Here is a 23,850-nt window from a genome sequence, read left to right on the forward strand (position 1 = left end):
CTTAAGTAAAAGTCTAAAAGTATTTGGTTTAAAATATACTTAAGTATCAAAAGTAAAAGTATAAATAATTTCAAATTCCTTATATTAAGCAAACCAGATGGCACCATTTTCTTGTTTTTTAAATTTACGGAAAGCCAGGGGCACACTCCAACACTGAGACATAATTTACAAACAAGCATTTGTGTTTACTGAGTCTGCCAGATCAGAGGTAGTAGGGATGACCAGAGATGTTCGGTTGATAAGTGCGTGAATTTGAGTATATTCCTGTCCTGCTAAGCATACAAAATGTAACAAGTCCTTTTGGGTGCCAAGAAAAACATATGGAGTAAAAAGTACTATATTTTCTTAAGGAATGTAGTGAAGTTAAAGCAAAAGTAGTTAAAAATATAAATTGTAAAGTCAACTACAGATACCTAAAAAAAACGACTTAAGTAGTACTTTCATGTATTTTTACTTAAGTACTTTGCCTAAGGAATTCTTTGAACTTCAATGAACTTTTGCTTTGGAGTTTGCCTTTGACCCGTTCCATGATCTGTTTTTCCTTTGTCAAGCCATCTATTCCAGGCAGAGTAAACACACATTACTAACCTTCTAATGGAACCAAAAATAGATTACTCTAAAAGTAGGAGAAATACCACACTGGAAAAAGGTACTCTTGAAGCTTAGAATGTAAGACAATACCTAAAAATGGTGTGGTACTTCAACATTTAATATGCAAATAATTATTAGCCTCCTACCTCATTTACATTCACATTTAAGTCATTTAGCAGACGCTCTTATCCAGAGCAACTTACAAATTGGTGCATTCACCTTATGATATCCAGTGGAACAACCACTTTACAATATCCACTTTACACTTTACAATATCCACATATCCCTACCGGCCAAACCCTCCCTAACCCGGACGACGCTAAGCCAATTGTGCGTCGCCCCACGGACCTCCCGGTCGCGGCCGACTGCGACAGAGTGATTGACTTTGAGTTACATTCTGTTGTTTAAGTGTTCCCTTTATTTTTTTGAGCAGTGTACTATACAAGGTGGAGAGCATTGATGCAAAGGTGGAGACGTTATCCTGTATTCAAACTGCTCTTAATGTACGCATGCCAATTAGAAATAATAAGAAAAAAAACACTGGACAAGCCGAGGATGACTGAACAAATAAAGGCTGCATCAGGAAAAGACTTTCAACAGATGGAGGAAAACAATGAAATGGAGAAACTACAGAAACACCGTGCAAATGCTTATCAAGGAAGCAAAGAAAAACTACAACATTTCTTAAATCCAGGACCCAAAGAGGAAAAGCAGAGGACTGGAATGAAAGAAAACATCAGGAGGGAGAATACAGGTCAGGGGAGTTGAAGACGACAATGTGGCTGATGTTTTTAATGGCTTCTTTGCTGAGGCTTGGACAAGCACCATATCTCTTGCCACCTTCCTCCTGCCCATGCCTACAAGGCAGGTTGAGCCATGCCTACAAGGCAGGTGCAGCATTGACCAGATAAAGCAAACTCTGACAAGAGTTTGTGGGCCTTATGTCATTCCAGCCTGGCTACTAAAAGAGCATGTAGAACATCTAGTCCATCATCACACACATAGTTAAAACCTCCTACTGGCAGGGGACTGTTCCTGCTGCCTGGAAGACTGACAATGTGTGTTCCATAACTAAAGTGTCAAACCCAGGTACAACAAGTGATTGGAGGCCCATCTCTCTAACTTCATGCCTTAACTTCATGCTTTATCATGAAATAACTCATGCCAACAGTCCTCTCTGAGTGCACAAATCAGTATGCCTACCTTCCACACACTCCTGGCTGACAGCTACAGACTCCAGAAAACCAACAGTGGTGAGGGTGTTACTTGCTGACATATCCAATGCCTTTGATGGAGTAGATCACGCAAAGCTCCTGCAACATCTGTCTGACATTGAACTGTGCCCAAGGTGAATAGCCTGGCTCCACAGCTCCACCACAGGAAGAAGACAGAGGGCGATAGCACATTTATGCCCCTCACCCTATCCGTTTCTCCTTCACATGTCCACCTGCATACCCAGTGTCCAGAGCTGTCCCAAGCCATACATACCACTAATCAGTATCCAAGAGGACACTTCAATGGTCTTGGAGACAAAGCAGTTGGAAGAGTGGCCACATTCAACAACATGCTACTGAATAAGAGTCTGTGGAAATTTGGATATGTTTTTCAAGAGACCCTCCACAACCTGCACCACTCATCCTAGGGAGACAGGAAGTACCAGTGCTAACAACAACCAAGTATCTTGGTTTTCAGCTAGACTAACCTCAGTGGTGACACATATTTCGACCAATCAGTGAGGAAGGCCTAAAAACGCCTGCACATTCAACTGTTCTTGACAGAGATGGCCTACCCACTGATGATCTGGTCCCAGTATACACTACACGGGTCAGACCTTGTTTGGAATACGGTGGAGTGCTGAATATAAACATCATGACAAAACATTTAACTGCATGTTGTATACAGGCAAAACTCCCAATTCCAAATTCATACTATACTACTTGTCAAACTATATACTTTCTACAGACCAGTTTAAGCTGGTACTTATCTGGTGTTTAATTAACTAAGAAACTAGCAACCAATACTTTTGTGGTACTTACTGTACCTCAAATAATTAGGCACAATTAAATACCTGGTACCAAATGTTACATGGTGAACATTTAAGCTTATGTCAATGCTTATTTGCAGATGTCTCTGAGGAATATGAAGAGATGAAGAAGTGCTATGAGAAACTGCCCAGCAGCACCAATGCAGCACCAACAACTGCCTGATCAAGAAAAGCCTGTCTAAGACCACATAATCATAATAAGTTTTTGTCTCAATATATTTTCGCTTCTATATCATAACCTATTTGATATGCACCACGAACTAACCAAGCAGTACTACCATATGCCTGTATTTTTTATTTTACTAGGCAAGTCAGTTAAGAACAAATTCTTATTTTCAATGACAGCCTAGGAACAGTGGGTTAACTGCCTTGTTCAGGGGCAGAACGACAGATTTGTACCTTGTCAGCTCGGGGATTGTAACTTGCAACCTTTCGGTTACTAGTCCAACGCTCTAACCACTAGGCTACCCTGCCACCCTATGTTTAATATTAGTATTGTAAAGGTTATGGGTAGGAGTTACTGGGCTCCCGAGTGGCGCAGCGGTCTAAGGCACTGCATCTCAGTGCAAAAGGTGGTTTGAATCCTGGCCGTGATTGGGAGTCCCATAGGGCGGCACACAATTGGCCCAGTGTCATCCGGGTTTGGCCGGGGTAGGCCATCATTGTAAATAAGAATTTATTCTTAATGACTTGCCTAGTTAAATAAAAGGTTAAAAATATATATATCCTGGATAATGATAAACGTTTGGATCAGTATGTTATTAATCTTGTATATTTGCTATACTCCATGTTAAGATATGTACTTTTGTCACTTAGAATGTAAACTTTATTATAGAGCAATATTTCTCTAACTTTGTACTGGAAAGCCCATCGTTCTCATGCCTGAGGAATCACTTACCAGTCACCTGTCAGCAACAAAGAGCTGGTCCATGAACTGAATTTGAGAAAAGTTTAACATGGTTCTACTGGAATTGTTTTGTATTTTTTTACATAAATACTGTGCCCTTTTCCATGAATATGGATAGGTACTGTATCTTTGTGTGATTTGTAACAATGTATGACATTTTATATTGTAGATGTAACTTAATAATACATGTCTTTAGTCTGTACTATATTACTGGACTCTACAACAGCATGGTGTGTTTTCTGCTGATTATTCACTTCTGCTCACTCAATGTAATCTCTATCTCAGTTTGAAATGTCATGATTTTTCCCGCAATAAAAATTACTGCCACGGAATATATTCACTTACATGAATACAACACAGACAGTCAAATATCAATATTTAATATCATTGGTCATTCGGAAATAAATACATCAAGCACAGGCTGTAAACAGGAAAGAATTACAAAATGTTTTGTATTCAATACACAAATTGCTAATTAAATTAATCAAAGCCAGTCAATAACAACACCAGAAATCTGTCACTGCTACAAAAGGCCATGTATGGTGGTGTAGGGCTGTTTAAGCAGATACATAGTTACGCCAGTTATTAATATACAAATCCCCTTAGCAACTGACTCAGGGTCAGTATCCAACTCTTTCACAGAATGACACATTAATGACACCTTAGTGTATGCTGTATCCCACCCAGGATTGCCCTAGGTGGGACACATCAGCCCCTAGGTGGGACACATCAGCCCCTAGGTGGTATACATCAGCCCCTAGGTGGGACACATCAACCCCTAGGTGGTATACATCAGCCCCTAGGTGGGACACATCAGCCCCTAGGTGGGACACATCAGCCCCTAGGTGGGACACATCAGCCCCTAGGTGGGATACATCAGCCCCTAGGTGGTATACATCAGCCCCTAGGTGGGACACATCAGCCCCTAGGTGGGACACATCAGCCCCTAGGTGGGACGCATCAGCCCCTACGTGGGGCACATCAGCCCCTACGTGGGACACATCAGCCCCTACGTGGGACACATCAGCCCCTAGGTAGGATACATCAGCCCCTAGGTGGGACACATCAGCCCCTAGGTGGGATACATCAGCCCCTAGGTCATATACATAAGCCCCTAGGTGGGACACATCAGCCCCTAGGTGGGATACATCAGCCCCTTGGTCGTATACATAAGCCCCTAGGTGGGACACATCAGCCCCTAGGTGGGATACATCAGCCCCTTGGTCGTATACATAAGCCCCTAGGTGGGACACATCAGCCCCTAGGTGGTATACATCAGCCCCTAGGTCGTATACATAAGCCCCTAGGTGGGGAAAGAAGACTTGCCTGGCTTATGCGTTTGTACGTACCACAAGCTCTCCTCTCACTGTGTACCACATGGGCCTGTGTGTCAGTCAGGCTACAAGAAGACTGCTTTGAGAAAAGAATGTTATAGCTACTGCACACTGGAGAGTTACTTTGGTTATCATCGTTAATGTTTTCTCTGTCAATCCTCTCATATACACTGGCAGCTTTCAGATATTCCAGATATCTCAGTCATGTTTGTTTGTGAAAGGCAGCTACATTTCTGTATGGGATATTCTAAATACTCTCCAGAGACATAGGTTTGTCTGTCAACTACAGCTCAAACATGCCGGGTAAACAGACCATCTGAAACCAAAGCATGTTTCTCTTGGTACAGTGTCAAATACGACAATAGTACCTTCAACTGTACATTTCCTTTCATTTGGCCCTGACGTTTTGCAGCAAAACACATTGATATTTTAAAATTGCACACATCACACACAAACCAATTTGAAATGTTCCAGACTTCACACAGAGCAGAGAGTTCAGCACCATGTATTATAGGGAGAGAGCGCTTTAACTCAAAAACTATATAAGAAATAAATACTGTATGTTTAAAATACCTTTTTTTACATGGCAACTATCTGTGACTACCAGCAGAGGGTGATGGCTACTATAGCAAGGGTTAAAGCTAGGTAATCACACAATGATCTCTATCGCTGAGGTGTGTCTGTGTCTGGAAAGGCCGCCGGTGTGTTTAACATTTCACAAACCTCTCGTCTTACGTTAGATAGCGCCACAACTATGTTGACGACTATGTTGAGGTTATCCAGGCAGCATCACATCCGGCCGTGATTGGGAGTCCCAAAGGGTGGAGCACAATTGGCCCAGTGTCGTCCGGGTTTGGCCGGGGTAGGCCGTCATTGTAAATAAGAATTTGTTCTTAACTGACTTGCCTAGTTAAATAAAGGTTCAATTTAAAAATAAATAAAAAATGAGAGGAGGAATGACGCCACCTGTCAGAAGACAATCCATACCTCTAACCTCTAACGGAATCTACTTCCTTTACTTTTGTCATGCTTCTTTATGAGTCCGTGTCCCTACTACATATTCACTACAGAAGGCCTCTAGCTACAAAGTCTTTGCAAGTTAAGCAGCAAATATAACTATCTAGCAGCATTAATGCATTAATTATCTTGGCACAAGAGTGCACAGCAGCATTCAAACCTAAGGAATACATGAACTGTTCATAAGTTTGTTATAGTAGAAAAATCAATGTAACTATAGTAACAATCCATTGGGTAGGGTGTGCCCTGGGCAGAGAGCACTGGACTGAACCATCAGAGGGAGGTTAGAGGGAGGTTAGAGGGACTAGTAGCATTGGTGGTGGTGGTCGAACCATAGTGGAACATGGGGCTGATAGAAGGCCCAGAGGTCAAGGGTCAGGGAGTGAGGGGTCATAGAGGGACTGAGGGAGGAACCAGTTAGCCCAGGGAGTTCTGTTTCTTCAGGCTGTCTGAGCGCCTCACTCTGTCCTCCGGGGTATTTCTGTACCAGCTCCTGACAGACAGACTTAGATTGACAGACAGAGAGGGGGGAGAGATGGGGTGATTTTTATTCATTATAAATTATAGTTGTATTATTTATTTTGTATGCGTTAAGGAATTAAAGAAGAAGGGCAGAGAAATAAAGAGAGGGGGAGAAGTAGAGACATGTTGGAGACTGTATTCACCCCTGTCGGTTTAGCTGACCCGGAACTGAGGCATTCTGACCCTGACTTGGCTTCAGGATCCTGAGGAGGAGAGAGAGTGATGAGGTGAGAAATACAGAAAGGGTACATAGATAGTGTACCACTGACCTGTACTGACACCTAGAACACTTTCCCCTATCTGGAGGATAAATATTTCATATGTACAGCTTTTTTTATAGTATAGAAAGAAAGTAAGAGATGTGAAGTATAGGAGACAGTCAGAGATGTGAATTATAGGAGACAGTAAGAGATGTGAAGTATAGGAGACAGTAAGAGATGATGTGAATTATAGGAGACAGTAAGAGATGATGTGAATTATAGGAGACAGTAAGATGATGTGAATTATAGGAGACAGTCAAAGATGTGAAGTATAGGAGACAGTCAGAGATGTGAAGTATAGGAGACAGTCAGAGATGTGAAGTATAGGAGACAGTCAGAGATGTGAAGTATAGGAGACAGTAAGAGATGTGAAGTATAGGAGACAGTAAGATATGTGAAGTATAGGAGACAGTAAGATATGTGAAGTATAGGAGACAGTCAGAGATGTGAAGTATAGGAGACAGTCAGAGATGTGAAGTATAGGAGACAGTCAGAGATGTGAAGTATAGGAGACAGTCAAAGATGTGAAGTATAGGAGACAGTCAGAGATGTGAAGTATAGGAGACAGTCAGAGATGTGAAGTATAGGAGACAGTAAGATATGTGAAGTATAGGAGACAGTAAGAGATGTGAAGTATAGGAGACAGTAAGAGATGTGAAGTATAGGAGACAGTAAGCGATGTGAAGTATAGGAGACGGTAAGAGATGTGAAGTATAGGAGACGGTAAGAGATGTGAAGTATAGGAGACAGTAAGAGATGTGAAGTATAGGAGACAGTCAGAGATGTGAAGTATAGGAAACAGTAAGAGATGTGAAGTATAGGAGACAGTAAGAGATGTGAAGTATAGGAGACAGTAAGAGATGTGAAGTATAAGAGACAGTCAGAGATGTGAAGTATAAGAGACAGTCAGAGATGTGAAGTATAGGAGACAGTCAGATATGTGAAGTATAGGAGACAGTAAGAGATGTGAAGTATAGGAGACAGTAAGAGATGTGAAGTATAGGAGACAGTAAGAGATGTGAAGTATAGGAGACAGTAAGCGATGTGAAGTATAGGAGACAGTAAGCGATGTGAAGTATAGGAGACAGTAAGAGATGTGAAGTATAGGAGACAGTAGGAGCCACTTATGTGCAGTCAGTAGGGGGCAGCACTGTTCTCTACTGTACCTGTTAGTGGGAGGGCTTTTTGGCTTCTTCTGTACTTTCCTGGCTTGTCTTGGAGACTCACCCACCCTGAGAGAACAGAACGATACACATCAGAATAATTATGCTTTCATCTCAATAATGTCAGCCAAATAAATATATTTATAATATTTTATCATAGTCTGATCTCCTGGTACAAATTCAGATAAGGCATCTGGTTTGATTACAAATCCATCATCTAACCCGTCCCACCTCTTCTTCCTGTCCAGTGACCTCTGTGTGGCAGCAGACAGTACTCTGTCATTAGGAATCCTGGCTTTCTCCTATATATATATATATATATATATATATATATATATATATATATATATATATATATATATATATATATATATATATATATATAGAGAGAGAGAGAGAGAGAGAGAGAGAGAGAGAGAGAGAGAGAGAGAGAGAGAGAGAGAGAGAGAGAGAGAGAGAGAGAGAGAGAGAGAGAGAGAGAGAGAGAGAGAGAGAGAGAGAGAGAGAGAGAGAGAGAGAGAGAGAGAGAGAGAGAGAGAGAGAGAGAGAGAGAGAGAGAGAGAGAGAGAGAGAGAGAGAGAGAGAGAGAGAGAGAGAGAGAGAGAGAGAGAGAGAGGAGAGAGAGAGAGAGAGAGAGAGAGAGAGAGAGAGAGAGAGAGAGTGACACACACAGTCAGATACAGTTACAGTATGTTTTAGGCCAGGGTCAATATGTTTTAAGCCAGGGTCAATATGTTTTAGGCCAGGGTCAATATGTTTTATGCCAGGGTCAGTATGTTTTAGGCCAGGGTCAGTATGTTTTATGTCAGGGTCAGTATGTTTTAAGCCAGGGTCAATATTTTATGCCAGGGTCAATATGTTTTAGGCCAGGGTCAGTATGTTTTAGGCCAGGGTCAGTATGTTTTAGGCCAGGGTCAATATGTTTTAGGCCAGGGTCAATATGTTTTAGGCCAGGGTCAATATGTTTTATGCCAGGGTCAGTATGTATTAAGCCAGGGTCAATATGTTTTATGCCAGGGTCAGTATGTTTTATGCCAGGGTCAATATGTTTTAGGCCAGGGTCAGTATGTATTAAGCCAGGGTCAGTATGTTTTAAGCCAGGGTCAGTATGTTTTATGCCAGGGTCAGTATGTTTTAGGCCAGGGATATGTATGTTTTAGGCCAGGGTCAGTATGTATTAAGCCAGGGTCAGTATGTTTTAGGCCAGGGTCAATATGTTTTAGGCCAGGGTCAGTATGTTTTAGGCCAGGGTCAATATGTTTTAGGCCAGGGTCAGTATGTTTTAGGCCAGGGTCAGTATGTATTAAGCCAGGGTCAGTATGTTTTAGGCCAGGGTCAATATGTTTTATGCCAGGGTCAGTATGTTTTATGCCAGGGTCAGTATGTTTTATGCCAGGGTCAGTATGTTTTAGGCCAGGGTCAGTATGTTTTAGGCCAGGGTCAGTATGTTTTAGGCCAGGGTCAGTATGTTTTAAGCCAGGGTCAGTATGTTTTATGCCAGGGTCAGTATGTTTTATGCCAGGGTCAATATGTTTTAGGCCAGGGTCAGTATGTTTTAGGCCAGGGTCAATATGTTTTAAGCCAGGGTCAATATGTTTTATGCCAGGGTCAATATGTTTTATGCCAGGGTCAGTATGTTTTAGGCCAGGGTCAGTATGTTTTATGTCAGGGTCAGTATGTTTTAAGCCAGGGTCAATATTTTATGCCAGGGTCAATATGTTTTAGGCCAGGGTCAGTATGTTTTAGGCCAGGGTCAATATGTTTTAGGCCAGGGTCAATATGTTTTAGGCCAGGGTCAATATGTTTTATGCCAGGGTCAGTATGTATTAAGCCAGGGTCAATATGTTTTATGCCAGGGTCAGTATGTTTTATGCCAGGGTCAATATGTTTTAGGCCAGGGTCAGTATGTATTAAGCCAGGGTCAGTATGTTTTAAGCCAGGGTCAGTATGTTTTATGCCAGGGTCAGTATGTTTTAGGCCAGGGTCAGTATGTTTTAGGCCAGGGTCAGTATGTTTTATGCCAGGGTCAGTATGTTTTAGGCCAGGGTCAGTATGTTTTAGGCCAGGGTCAGTATGTTTTAAGCCAGGGTCAGTATGTTTTATGCCAGGGTCAGTATGTTTTATGCCAGGGTCAATATGTTTTATGCCAGGGTCAGTATGTTTTAAGCCAGGGTCAGTATGTTTTAGGCCAGGGTCAATATGTTTTATGCCAGGGTCAATATGTTTTAAGCCAGGGTCAGTATGTTTTAAGCCAGGGTCAGTATGTTTTAGGCCAGGGTCAGTATGTTTTATGCCAGGGTTAGTATGTTTTATGCCAGGGTCAGTATGTTTTATGCCAGGGTCAATATGTTTTAGGCCAGGGTCAGTATGTTTTAGGCCAGGGTCAGTATGTTTTAAGCCAGGGTCAGTATGTTTTAGGCCAGGGTCAGTATGTTTTAGGCCAGGGTCAGTATGTTTTATGCCAGGGTCAATATGTTTTAAGCCAGGGTCAGTATGTTTTATGCCAGGGTCAGTATGTTTTAAGCCAGGGTCAGTATGTTTTAGGCCAGGGTCAGTATGTTTTAAGCCAGGGTCAGTATGTTTTATGCCAAGGTCAGTATGTTTATGCCAGGGTCAGTATGTTTTATGCCAGGGTCAGTATGTTTTATGCCAGGGTCAGTATGTTTTAGGCCAGGGTCAGTATGTTTTAGGCCAGGGTCAATATGTTTTATGCCAGGGTCAGTATGTTTTATGCCAGGGTCAGTATGTTTTATGCCAGGGTCAGTATGTTTTAAGCCAGGGTCAGTATGTTTTATGCCAGGGTCAGTATGTTTTATGCCAGGGTCAGTATGTTTTAGGCCAGGGTCAGTATGTTTTATGCCAGGGTCAGTATGTTTTATGCCAGGGTCAGTATGTTTTAGGCCAGGGTCAGTATGTTTTAGGCCAGGGTCAGTATGTTTTAAGCCAGGGTCAATATGTTTTAGGCCAGGGTCAGTATGTTTTATGCCAAGGTCAGTATGTTTTATGCCAGGGTCAGTATGTTTTATGCCAGGGTCATTATGTTTTATGCCAGGGTCAGTATGTTTTATGCCAGGGTCAGTATGTTTTATGCCAGGGTCAGTATGTTTTAGGCCAGGGTCAATATGTTTTATGCCAGGGTCAGTATGTTTTATGCCAGGGTCAGTATGTTTTAAGCCAGGGTCAGTATGTTTTATGCCAGGGTCAGTATGTTTTATGCCAGGGTCAGTATGTTTTAGGCCAGGGTCAGTATGTTTTAGGCCAGGGTCAGTATGTTTTAGGCCAGGGTCAGTATGTTTTAAGCCAGGGTCAATATGTTTTAGGCCAGGGTCAGTATGTTTTATGCCAGGGTCAGTATGTTTTATGCCAGGGTCAGTATGTTTTATGCCAGGGTCAGTATGTTTTATGCCAGGGTCAGTATGTTTTAGGCCAGGGTCAATATGTTTTAGGCCAGGGTCAGTATGTTTTATGCCAGGGTCAGTATGTTTTAAGCCAGGGTCAGTATGTTTTATGCCAGGGTCAATATGTTTTATGCCAGGGTCAATATGTTTTAAGCCAGGGTCAGTATGTTTTATGCCAGGGTCAGTATGTTTTATGCCAGGGTCAATATGTTTTATGCCAGGGTCAGTATGTTTTATGCCAGGGTCAGTATGTTTTATGCCAGGGTCAGTATGTTTTAGGCCAGGGTCAGTATGTTTTAGGCCAGGGTCAGACAGAGATTGTGTTACAGATGAATCAAGGTTTTCCCATGGAGCTCATACGTTGACGTACAACAGAGAGGAAGGAGCGTCTTTTACGTATGTTTTTGAACATCAAAAGTTTAACTAATCTCTAGTTTTGATAGATGAAATCGGACGTTTTCATTTGAAGATTTTCTTTCCAAAATGCTATACATCCATTTTGAGAAATGTTCATTGTTTAAAGAAATTATGAAAGAGATTGGCGTGTTTTTTTCCAATCTAATCATGGCATTCAATGACAGACATGTATTTGTTCGAAATCTCACTTAATGGTTTCATTTCAGAGACAAATAATAATGTTTTTCTTTCAAAACACTATTTGGGGCGGCAGGTAGCCTAGTGGTTAGAGGCAGGTAGCCTAGTGGTCAGAGGCAGGTAGCCTAGTGGTTAGAGACAGGTAGCCTAGTGGTTAGAGACAGGTAGCCTAGTGGTTAGAGACAGGTAGCCTAGTGGTTAGAGACAGGTAGCCTAGTGGTTAGAGACAGGTAGCCTAGTGGTTAGAGACAGGTAGCCTAGTGGTTATAGCATTGGACTAGTAACCCAAAGGTTACTAGATCGAATCCCCGAGCTGACAAGGTAAAATCTGTCATTCTGCCCCTGAACAAGGCAGTTAACCCACTGTTCCTAGGCCGTCATTGTAAATAAGAATTTGTTCTTAACTGACTTGCCTAGTTAAATAAAAAAATATCCACCTCACTCTCAGGTTTTACACAACCAAATGTAACAAATATTTTTTTTTTTATAAAGAACTGTACAAGTGATACATTTGTGACATACATATTTAAAAACATTTATGAATCAATATCAATATGAGATCTGTATGTGAAACATTTACATTTTATTCATTTAGCAGATGCTCTTATCCAGAGTGAATTACAGTTAGTGCCTTCATCTTAAAATAGCTAGTCACAGTCAAATATACACTATACGAACATTGCATTCCAGTTAAACAATGGATATACATTTTAATACACACTTAATCTATGAATTAAAAATCATGAAGGTACCTAAAAGTAATAATTTCTGGCGAAAAAACACAAAATATAAAAAATTGGTAGATATAGCGTTTTGGAAATAAACTCTTCATTTGTCTCTGCCAGGCTGCGGCCTTAGGGTCTAGGCTCTGCTTTAAAAAGTGAAATAATTTTTAGTCACTTTTTCTAAGGGATTTTACACTTGTTTTTGTGGGTTTTTTTACTGTGAGAGTGACAAGGTTTAAGTCCTTCTGTTATGATTGGCCTATTTGTGTGATTGACAGTTAAAAGTCCCACCCAGTGTGTTGTTGTTGGTCTAAGTCTGTGATTGAAAGGTGAAACGTCCAGTCAGGTTACCATTTCTCGCAGCTTCTTCTCTGTGCGGACCTCTCTGTCCAGCTGCAGCAGAGCCAGCCTCTCCTCCAGGGGCATCTCAAAGAAGATGTCATGGACGTCATATCGAGCCGCACGCAACTGAGGGGACACACACACAATATAATCAATACTCGTACTCATCCGGTTCCACTTTCTCTGTGTCTGTGTGTGTCTGTGTGTGTGTCTGTGTCTGTGTCTGTGTCTGTGTCTGTGTCTGTGTCTGTGTCTGTGTGTGTGTGTGTGTGTGTGTGTGTGTGTGTGTGTGTGTGTGTGTGTGTGTGTGTGTGTGTGTGTGTGTGTGTGTGTGTGTGTGTGTGTGTGTGTGTGTCTCTGAGTGTTACCTGTGCCCTGACTCTCTCCTGCAGAGACAGGTCCTGTGCTGATATGGAACCTCTCTTCTGTGGAGCTTCAGTCTGGAACGAGCGGATGAACTCTTGTGTGTCCTAAAACCATACACACACACAGACTTAAAAATGATACCATTTAAATGATTCATTAGTAAAGGTGATCGTCTTTAAATCAGACTGTTTCAGTTCCATTATGATTCAGTTGCTATTCCCCTACATACCTACACTATATAGTAGTATATACATCTACACTGTGTATACAAGTGTGTTTCTGTGTGCAGATATAAGAGTGCTCTCACCTGAACGGTCTGGCGCAGCTGTTTCACCTTCTCTGTCTGGAGCAGTCTGCGGGTGAGGAAGCCACAACTGATGGCTCCCAGACGACACAGCACCCTCTGCTGTTCAACTGTCACAACCTGAGTGAAGAACAGTAGCATAGTGCAGGAGCAGACACATGGAAATCAACTTACACTCAGTCAAGAGAAGATTGTATTATATTAAATATATTGTTTGATAAAACAATGAAACACACATATACATCGAACATGATTCTGGAAATGGAGACACAAGAGGGAGCACCAACAGTTGGACACCACACACATATGTAGAAGCACACGCACACACACAAACACACACAAGCACCTGACTGAGCCTTCCCCGGGGCTTGCTGGCCCCCCAGGTGGGCCCCCACAGGTAGACAGGAGGCTGCATGGAGGGAGAGGGAGCACTGGAGCTCAGTGGAGAGGAGAAACCTGTAGAGAGAGAGAGGGGAAAGAAACCTTTTACACATTACATTCACACAGAAACAGGTAAATAGGCAATAAACAATTTACCTTGCCAAGATGGCTTTACATTTCTGAGACATACAGGGGAACCATTGTTGCAGTATATGCATTTATTGTGTCAACAGTTCGGTCTGTATTTTATTGATGAATTTGCACATAAAAAATACAATACAATATGAAGATGAGAATTAAAAGACAAAAGAAATGTACAAGCTGAGGAGGTAAAAACTAAAACGCTGTAAGGGTTTTGTAAAGCACCTCCCTATTTCAAAAAGTAATAGAAAACATAGTTATATTTCCCAATGCTTCAACCCAATGACATCTACCAAGGTAATGGTTTGTGTGTGTGAGTTATTCTTCCATGCCGCAGTCCACCTACCCATGCTGTGTACACTGTGTCTAGGTGACCTATCAGTAGCACTCAGGGTGGGGCTAAGGCCAGGGCAGGAAGGGCTGAGGCCACCACCGTCCCCACTCAGGAGCCGGCCACACCCCTGCTCTCTCAGCCTCTTCCCCTTCTCATCCAGCTCCTAATAAAGACACAGAGAAAAACACACACACACACACACACACACACACACACACACACACACACACACACACACGAGCGTTGTCCCATGACAGATGTGTAGTCTTGGGGATTGAACAGTCACTTCTCTACAGCGGCCAAACAAAACACTTTGCAAATGCTAACATATTCAAACTTATGGAACTTAAAGACACATTCTGGGATTCAACAACACTTGTTTTGGTATACAGCTGAGGGGTGGGGCTAGGGAAATGTAACCCCTCTCAAATTCATACTAGATAGAGCTCTAGATGCAAGGACTGACAGGCCATGACATCCAAGAAACAGCTTCCCAAATCCCAGACTGTAGCTTTAAAGTTTTAAAGTTTAATTCTCTGTGTGACATTCTGTCTGCATATACTATATATAATATCACAAACTAGGAAGGAATGCTGATAGTTGTGGAAGAATAGTGACAAATGTGGCTTTTGATCCATTGAGCAGGGTCAACATGCCATGGTTCCATGTCCTGACCTGACAGAGGCGCTGTTGTTCTGTCTCCTGTTCAGCCATGAGAAGAGACATCTGCAGAGCATGCTCCTCCTCCAGACGCCTCTGCATCTCCTCCAGAGCACTCACACGTCGCTGGGTCTCCTCTGAAACACACACACACACACAAAGAAAAGAAAAGACACATAAACGCACGGACGGTCGTACACATACAAGTGCACATACCACACACACACATGCATGAACGCACACACACACACAATTATTTTCAATGATTGCACGAAAAGTAGTGGACTTTACATTCAAGACAAATTAATCAATTAATCACAGAGTACAGACTGCCCTGTATAGTTTTCTTCATAACACTCTCTTATATCATACACACTACGTTACAACGATCTCTCTCTCTCTCACCTGTCTTACTGTCCTGCTCCTCTAGGGAAGAGCTGGGTGTGATCCGTCCATCATGGGGCCCCCGAGGCCCCTCAGGCTCCAGACTCATCTGGCAAAGAGAGAGGTCAGGGGTCAAGGGTCTCACGTGGGGCCTTAGCAGCGTGGCCGAGGGGTTCTCCACCTCATAGGACTGATTCAGGGGGACCGCGGGGCTCCTACGGCTCAGGGCCAAACGAGGCACTCCCCCCATGAAGCGCGGGAGCCTCTCCTGGCTGCGGTCCATGCCAGGTCCTGAGGCAGAATGGGAGGAGTGGAGCTGGCTGTCTAGGGTGTGGCAGCGCCGGCGAAACCCGGAGCTGATGACATCATGATGCCCATGTGAACCAGTTCCGGAGGTACTGACTGGGCTGCAGCTCTTCTCCTGGACCGGGCTGGTGCCACACTGGCTGCCACGACGACTACTGCTACTGTCACTGACGCCTGACCCCCGTTCCGGTGACCTCATCACCCCTGTCGCCATGACAACAGCGCTCTCCTGGTGCCTCCCCACTAGCCCTCTGGGGATGAGGTCAGCCGAACCAATGGGGAAGGAGATCATCATGTTACCAGTGGACACTGGACGTGGTCGGCGGCGGTGGGGGCGGGGACTCATGCTGGGTTCAGGGCTGGGCAGGAGGGCGTAAGGGTCGGGGAGGCCAGACGAGAGGCAGCTAAACCGAGAGTCATATGGGTCACACACAGCCTGGGACTGGGCTTGAGCTGGGGCAGGATACTGACTCTGGTGCTGGATGTGGGCCTGGGGTGGGTTTAGGGGACTGTGGCGCAGGCTGTACCCCTGTTCAGGTTTCATCTCTCCCAGAGGACTGCGGCTCTCGTTCTCCTTGTCAGAGAGGCTCTCCGCAGGTGGGGTGGTTGAAGTGACCCGGTCGATGACTTTTGACCCCCTCTGGGCCTGCTCTCTCTCCACATACTCCCTCGACCTCCTCAGAAGGCTCTGGAAACTCACATCCTGACCGCCCCCTATCTCCTCCTTTACCTCCCACCTCTCCTCCTCTGCCTGCTTCTCTCTCTCCTCTGCCCTGTACCCATTCAGGACTATGGGGGACTCAGGTTGAGGGGTGGTGGGCCGATCCGTAATGTGTAGCCCAACCACACCAGCGCCCCTGGGTAGCCCAGGGGAGTCCGTGACCAGGGTGTAGCCATTCACTGTCTCAGGTTTTGGGGAAAGGCAATATGGCGGAGTTGGTAGATCCATTTTACCCTCCATCTCTGGTACTCTGTCCACCTGTAGTAAGAGAGGCAGAGAGAAGAGGGGAATTAACACAAATAATCAGATATGGGCTGCGCCTGAAAAAGCACCCTTTTCCCTTTATAACATGCACTACCCAAGAAGACTCGAGGCTGTAATCGCTTCCAAAGGTGCTTCAACAAAGTACCGAGTAAAGGGTCTGAATACTTATGTAAATGTGATTTGCAAACATTTCCCCAAAACTATTTTTGCTTTGTCATTATGGGGTATTGTGTGTAGATTGATGAGGGAAAATCAATTTAATCAATTTTTTAATAAGGCTGTAACGGAACAGAATGTGGAAAAAGTCAAGAGGTCTGAATACTTTGTGAATGCACTGTAAGTGCATATTATGTGTGTGTGAGCAAATCAGTGAGTGTTTGTATGTGTGTGTGAGCAAATCAGTGTGTGTGTGTGTGTGTGTGTGTGTGTGTGTGTGTGTGTGTGTGTGTGTGTGTGTGTGTGTGTGTGTGTGTGTGTGTTGGAGTATCAGTGTGTGTGTGTGTATGTGTGTTGGAGTATCAGTGTGTGTGTGTGTGTGTTGGAGTATCAGTGTGTGTTTGTATGTGTGTTGGAGTATCAGTGTGTGTGTGTATGTGTGTTGGAGTATCAGTGTGTGTGTGTGTGTGTGTGTGTGTGTGTATATGTGTGTTGGAGTATCAGTGTGTGTGTGTGTATGTGTGTTGGAGTATCAGTGTGTGTATATGTGTGTTGGAGTATCAGTGTGTGTGTGTGTATGTGTGTTGGAGTATCAGTGTGTGTTTGTATGTGTGTTGGAGTATCAGTGTGTGTGTTGGAGTATCAGTGTGTGTGTGTGTATGTGTGTTGGAGTATCAGTGTGTGTTTGTATGTGTGTTGGAGTATCAGTGTGTGTGTTGGAGTATCAGTGTGTGTTTGTGTGTTGGAGTATCAGTGTGTGTGTTGGAGTATCAGTGTGTGTGTGTGTATGTGTGTTGGAGTATCAGTGTGTGTTTGTGTGTGTGTTGGAGTATCAGTGTGCGTAGTGTGTTGGAGTATCAGTGTGTGTTTGTGTGTGTGTTGGAGTATCAGTGTGCGTAGTGTGTTGGAGTATCAGTGTGCGTAGTGTGTTGGAGTATCAGTGTGCGTAGTGTGTTGGAGTATCAGTGTGCGTAGTGTGTAGGGCCCTGTGAGTGTGCGTAGTGTGTAGGGCCCTGTGAGTGTGCGTAGTGTGTAGGGCCCTGTGAGTGTGTAGGGCCCTGTGAGTGTGTAGGGCCCTGTGAGTGTGTAGGGCCCTGTGAGTGTGCGTAGTGTGTAGGGCCCTGTGAGTGTGCGTAGTGTGTAGGGCCCTGTGAGTGTGTGTAGTGTGTAGGGCCCTGTGAGTGTGTAGGGCCCTGTGAGTGTGCGTAGTGTGTAGGGCCCTGTGAGTGTGCGTAGTGTGTAGGGCCCTGTGAGTGTGTAGGGCCCTGTGAGTGTGCGTAGTGTGTAGGGCCCTGTGAGTGTGCGTAGTGTGTAGAGCCCTGTGAGTGTGTAGGGCCCTGTGAGTGTGTAGGGCCCTGTGAGTGTGCGTAGTGTGTAGGGCCCTGTGAGTGTGTAGGGCCCTGTGAGTGTGCGTAGTGTGTAGGGCCCTGTGAGTGTACATAGAGTCAGTGCAAAAATAAGAATAAAATACAAAGGTCAACTCAGATAGTCCGTGTAGCCATGTTGTTAGATACTGTATTTAGCTGTTTAGTAGTCTTATGGCATGGGGATAGAAGCTGTTCAGGAGCATGTTGGTGTCAGACTTGATGCACCAGTACCGCTTGCCATGAGGAAGCAGAGAGAACAGTCTATGGCAGGGTTCCCCTAGCTAGTGGTTTTACTTGCCCCCCCAAAAAATTTCTGAGCAAAAAAAAAATGTTTGTGTAATTTTCACTGTTGGAGATAAAAAAAAAACTGTAAAAACACAAGGAAATCAGCTCCAAGTGATTTTAATATGGGAAATCTGTTCCCACAACCATCCGCTCAAGAAAACAATTGGCCCGGCGGCTAATCTAGTTGATGATCCCTGGTCTACGGCTTGGGTGGTTGGAGTCTTGGGAAATGGTTGTCTGAGACTGACCTGAGCATTGTCCAGGATGTCCTGAACCCTGGTCAGCAGGCTGCTGCTGCGTAGTGCCTGTCTGTCCACCTCAAGCTGGGCAGCCCTCTGTCTGTACTGGGACATCTCACTGCGCTGCTCCACACTCAGCTGAGGATGGATCACAATAAACACACACAGTCAGAGAGACACATACATACATGCATACATACATAGTCATATAAAGACAAACACAGACAGGCGCGCATGCACCAACACACATTCTGGCCTGGGTCTCTCGGAATCCATGTGACAATTTTTCCTCTCCGTTACAGTTATGCCCGCTCTGACTCTGGCCCGTCTCCAGTCCCATGTCTTGTCAGTCATGCTACTCTGTCCTGGACCCCCCACTCCACTGCGTCCTTGGATTCCTCTCCGGACCTGCTTACCCAGTCCCAACTCCCCTCGCTCCAGCCTCAGCCGCCGCACCTGGCTTCCTGCAACCCGCCCGAGCTTCCCCTGGCCTGCACCCCATCTTCCCCCTGTGTTTCAATAAATACCTTGGTTACCTCATCCCAGTCTCCTCGTCTGAGTCTGCTCTTGGGTTCACCTGTTCTGCTCCGTGTGACACTATAGGAGAACCATTTGAAGAACATTTTGGGTTCCATGTAGAACCCTTTCTACAGAGGGTTCTACATATAACCCAAAAGGATTCTACCTGGAACCAAAAAGGTTTCTCCTACGGGGACAGCTGAAGAACCCTTTTGGAACTCTTTTTTTCATAGAGTGTTGGATACTTCTTCCTTAGAACACAACAGTCAAGTTCTGGAATGTGGGACAGAGCCAGAGTAGGCCTAATGACCTTCCCTCTAATCAGCTCTCAAATCTCTCTCTCTCAAATATCTCTCTCTCCAATTCAAGGGGCTTTATTGGCATGGGAAACGTATGTTTACATTGCAAAATTAAGTGAAATAAACAATAAAAATGAACAGTAAACATTACACTCAACTAAAGCTCCAAAGGAATAGAGACCATTCAAATGTTATATTATGTCTATATACAGTGTTGTAACGATGTTCAAATAGTTACAGTACAAAAGGGAAAATAAATATACATAAATATGGGTTTTAATTACAATGGTGTTTGTTCTTCACTGGTTGCCCTTTTCTTGTGGCAACAGGTCACACATCTTGCTGCGGTGATGTATGTAATCTAATAGATATGGAAGTTGATCAAACTTTGATTTATTTTCAAATTCTTTGTGGGTCAGTGTAATCTGAGGGAAGTATGTGTCTCTATGGTCATACATTTGGCAGGAGGTTAGGAAGTGCAGCTCAGTTTCCACCTCATCTCCAGCACACGTACACACAGATGCACACACACAAACCCACAAGGCATGCACAAACACACACCCCTCTCTATCCCCACTCTCACAAACATTTCCTTCACACAGCTCCTCCCAGTAAACTTAATCAGGCTGCTAGCAGTCAGATAACATGGATCAGACAACCTATGTACCCATCCCCATATTTTTACCAAAACAGGGACAAGGAAAATGCTTTGAACCATTGATTGTCCCTTTAATACTCTGTAATTTAACAAAATAAACAATGACGTGTTTTTTATGGTGTCTCTTTCGCTAAGACATGTGAACTACAAAATGTTTAAGCCTGATATTTGTTGTGTGTGTGGGCATAATGGTGTGTGTGTCCACTCAATGCCCATTGCTCACAATGCTACATTGTAAACCAAAGGATCATTGCATTTGGTTACCATGCAACTTGAGAGTTACAAAACCCCAGACAGGAGAATACCCACACATACACAAACTCTCCTGGGGAACCATGTTGTTGTCATGGAAGAAAGCAAAGTCACCCTCATGACAACAAACTACGCTCACTGGGCTGAATCCTAATTGGATATAAGTATGCTTAACTTAACTCAAACATGTGTGCACATTTACTACTACCTTCACCTTTTATGCAGAAGGTTGGAATTACATGCATGGATAATATCTATGGTTAGGATTTAGCCCACAATATATACAATGTACGTAAGGGGATAATGAACAAGGGGCTATGAGTCCTATGGAAAAGAATGAACGACGTGGAAGGTGTGTTCCACAACGCACTAGCGGAGTGGAACTCACCTTCCAAGGAGTGCCATTATATTTCTTAGAACGCATAGCACCTTGTTGATTAACCCTTTTATGCCATGGCTATAATTGAACACATTTGCCACTAGAAATGTGTTCATTTGCAGGTACAAATGGGTTCATCAGTCCTTGCTTGATATTATGAAAATCAAAATCAACAATGCCAATAATGATTTAAATTTCAAAGAGCTTGTAAGAACTGTAGCCATTGAATTCTACCATGCTGATATACTGTTCGTTATATGGAAAAAATGCACGCTCTAGAATGCCTTTCCAGACAATCAGAAACTAGTTTTCAACAATGCCATGGTATACATCTACAGTACATCCAATGCTGGGGAGGAATTGGAAAAAATTCCACTTGCTCTGAAACCTAGAAGTAGTGTTGCCCCTTGCTCTGCAAGGGCCGTGGCTTTTGTGGAGCGATGGGTAACGACGCTTCGTGGGTGACTGTTGTTGATGTGTGCAGAGGGTCCCTGGTTTGCGCCCGTGTCGGGGCGAGGGGACGGTCTAAAGTTATACTGTTACATTCGCAAACAGAAAAACACATTTTAACATGTTAAAATTCCCACCTTGCCCCCAAATCCACCCCTGACCTTATGTTATATCTATGTCTATACAGCTCTCCGCACCTTCTGCCCTTTTCCCCAGACTATGTCCTTACCAAGGGTGAGAGCACAGCCCTTCCATGGAAGTGGATGAAGGAGAGAGCTTCCACAGGACCAGTTGGCTCACTGCCTGTCTGTTGGCCTTGGCTCTTCCGCTGGCTCTCAGTCTGCAGTCTGGCCAGGCTCCGCAGGCAGAAGTCCTCGTAACTCTCCATGTCCATGTTTGGGCTCCAGCCTCTCAAATCTGCTGCTTACAACAGAGACACAGTCAGATGAATAGTCATAAAGCGGTACAGTATCCAATGAGAGAGGGTATTTGACAAGACACTGGAGCCAGGTGATCGAGCCTGCAGGCTAAATGTCAACACAAGAAGAAGCTCTGCAGTGTGTGTGAACCATGAAGGCGTGGGGTTAGGCACTATCTGCTGTCAAGCTATGAACAACTGGAAGAGCCAGACAAACAAACACAAGGAGGGCTCTGTCTTTAGTTACTGTATATCTCACACTCATCACATTCCACTCATGCTATTCTATTTTGAGAGGCATGATGAAGAATCATGTTTCTGATCAATGTGATTGCTTTTAAGGGAATGCTTGTCAGCAAAGACAATGAAGGTGCACACACGCACGCAAGCACATACAGACACAATATTTGATTTAAACCTGTAGTTAACCCACATTGATTGAGAATTAATGAGATCCTCATTATCAAATGATTGAATGCCCCACTGACCCAATATCTCGACCAGAATAAGTATGGTCAGATAATTCCCGCAACATCAGTTCCATTTTTCTGATAATGTGGTTATTTCATGGATGAATAGATGTAATGAAAAGTCACCTGGGTCCGTGTGTGAATATCCTGTCTTATTATTGGTTCCCCCAGAGTAGGTAAATAACAGCCACGGCTAGTAGAAGACATACAGTAGCACTGTACGGTGTTATAGTCCACTCATTACATGGCATGATACAAATTACAGTCAAGCGCATCTAGCCTACACTTTGATACAATGTAGCAGAATAGACTGGCTGGCAAACAGTGAAGCCTCACTACATTTTGCGGCATGGTAATAGTATTTGACTCGTGAAGCAAGCCATGCTTCTACAGCTGTGCCCAGCAGTGGCTGACTGACAGCGGGTTTTGTCCGTGCCCATCCCTCTCCTCTTACCCCGATTTTCTAGCGTGACATCCACAACCAATGACTTCGTGTATCTCTTTTCTTCCCCTAAATACAAAGTTGAAGACAAATGAATATCTCCTGGCGTCGTTTGTCTTATGGTTTCTGTTGTTTATAGAATTTCAGAATCGTGAATTTCTCTTTTCTATCTCAGGTTTGCCTCAAATGGTCTTCATCACATCGACTTCTTCCGGTCGCAACAGCGCCTCCTAGCAACATAATTTAGGCCCAGTTCCATTTCTATCCCTAGCACCTTCATTTCCCCTAGCCTCAGCCTCCAATGTTGAAAGGTGTAATATGATTTTAATAAGAAACATTATGATGATAGCTCCACCAGGCCTAAATTGAGCCCAAATAGGAAATCCTGTCATATCCTTTTTGCAATAGACAACAAAGGGGAAGATCATAAATAGGCATTGGGGACTGAAATGGAACCCGATCCGTCATCATAATTATTATAAAATAAAATAAAATGTTTTTAAAAATAAAAATGTATTAACAAATATCACCAAACAAAAGAGAAACAGTCATATGCAAACTATTTTCATTGCCAGGAATCCTAAACAAACAAATCATATTCATTAATAATACAACAAGTTTTAATTGCCTTTTTGTTTTTCATTTTAGTTAAAGTAGTGCCATATTGTTTAAACTCATTATAAAGTGAAAAAAGTTTACGTTTTGAATTAGACCATTTGCATTTGTGAATATGAAATGTACCTAGTATTATTAGCAGTTGAATTAAATATACTACATCTTTATCTATGTCAGAATTTCTGAAATAAATCATTATTCAGTCATCATAATGATCTCTTGAATCTGTAAAAGTATTACACGGCTCACATTCAAATTGAGTGATTTGACAATGTAATTTACAAATGAAAGCAAATTTGAAATAGTGTATAATGAATAATCAATAATATCCAATTCAAATATTTCAATCCAACTGTGTTATTTCTTAGCTTATTCAGATATGGATTTTGTATGAGACAGAGAGATACGCAATATGGATGTTTCTGGAAAAGGGCAGATGGCTGAACACTTGATTCCGTTAAGATAATAGTTGTCACATCCTTTATCAATATATTGCATTAGTGGGTGAACCTACAAATTATTGCATTGTCAGTTCAGTATGGC

At 43.3% G+C, this 23,850-nt stretch overlaps 1 protein-coding gene across 3 annotated transcripts; it reads right to left on the reverse strand.

Annotated features, from left to right (window-relative positions):
- Positions 1-3,906: 3,906 nt before the first annotated feature.
- Positions 3,907-22,909, reverse strand: LOC129833663 (centriolar coiled-coil protein of 110 kDa-like). Of its 3 annotated transcripts, none has more exons than XM_055898384.1 (14): positions 22,705-22,909; positions 21,592-21,782; positions 18,815-18,943; positions 15,489-16,752; positions 15,099-15,220; positions 14,436-14,586; positions 13,914-14,023; positions 13,571-13,687; positions 13,266-13,367; positions 12,907-13,023; positions 8,070-8,140; positions 7,842-7,907; positions 6,559-6,618; positions 3,907-6,398 (listed from the first exon to the last, which is right to left on the reverse strand). In XM_055898384.1, the coding sequence occupies exons 2-14, from the start codon at positions 21,754-21,756 to the stop codon at positions 6,311-6,313; spliced, it is 2,562 nt and encodes an 853-aa protein (XP_055754359.1). In that variant the 5' UTR covers positions 21,757-21,782; positions 22,705-22,909; the 3' UTR covers positions 3,907-6,310. The 3 variants fall into 3 exon arrangements, with proteins under 3 accessions (XP_055754359.1, XP_055754361.1, XP_055754360.1); XM_055898386.1 differs by having other exon boundaries at positions 21,592-21,785; XM_055898385.1 differs by lacking the exon at positions 22,705-22,909 and adding an exon at positions 22,377-22,693.
- Positions 22,910-23,850: the final 941 nt, after the last annotated feature.

The sequence above is a fragment of the Salvelinus fontinalis genome, chromosome 34, assembly GCF_029448725.1.
Source record: "Salvelinus fontinalis isolate EN_2023a chromosome 34, ASM2944872v1, whole genome shotgun sequence".
In the NCBI taxonomy this organism is placed as follows: Eukaryota; Metazoa; Chordata; class Actinopteri; order Salmoniformes; family Salmonidae; genus Salvelinus; species Salvelinus fontinalis.

What these genes read in the sequence shown, in the direction of transcription:
- LOC129833663 (XM_055898384.1), bottom strand. Translation starts at nt 21,756, where the DNA reads ATGGACATGGAGAGTTACGAGGACTTCTGCCTGCGGAGCCTGGCCAGA. An exon ending in ACATCCTGGACAATGCTCAG is followed by an intron (nt 16,753 to 18,814) that starts GTCAGTCTCAGA and finishes CTCTTACTACAG; the next exon opens with GTGGACAGAGTACCAGAGAT. An exon ending in AAAAGCCCTCCCACTAACAG is followed by an intron (nt 6,619 to 7,841) that starts GTACAGTAGAGA and finishes TCTCCTCCTCAG; the next exon opens with GATCCTGAAGCCAAGTCAGG.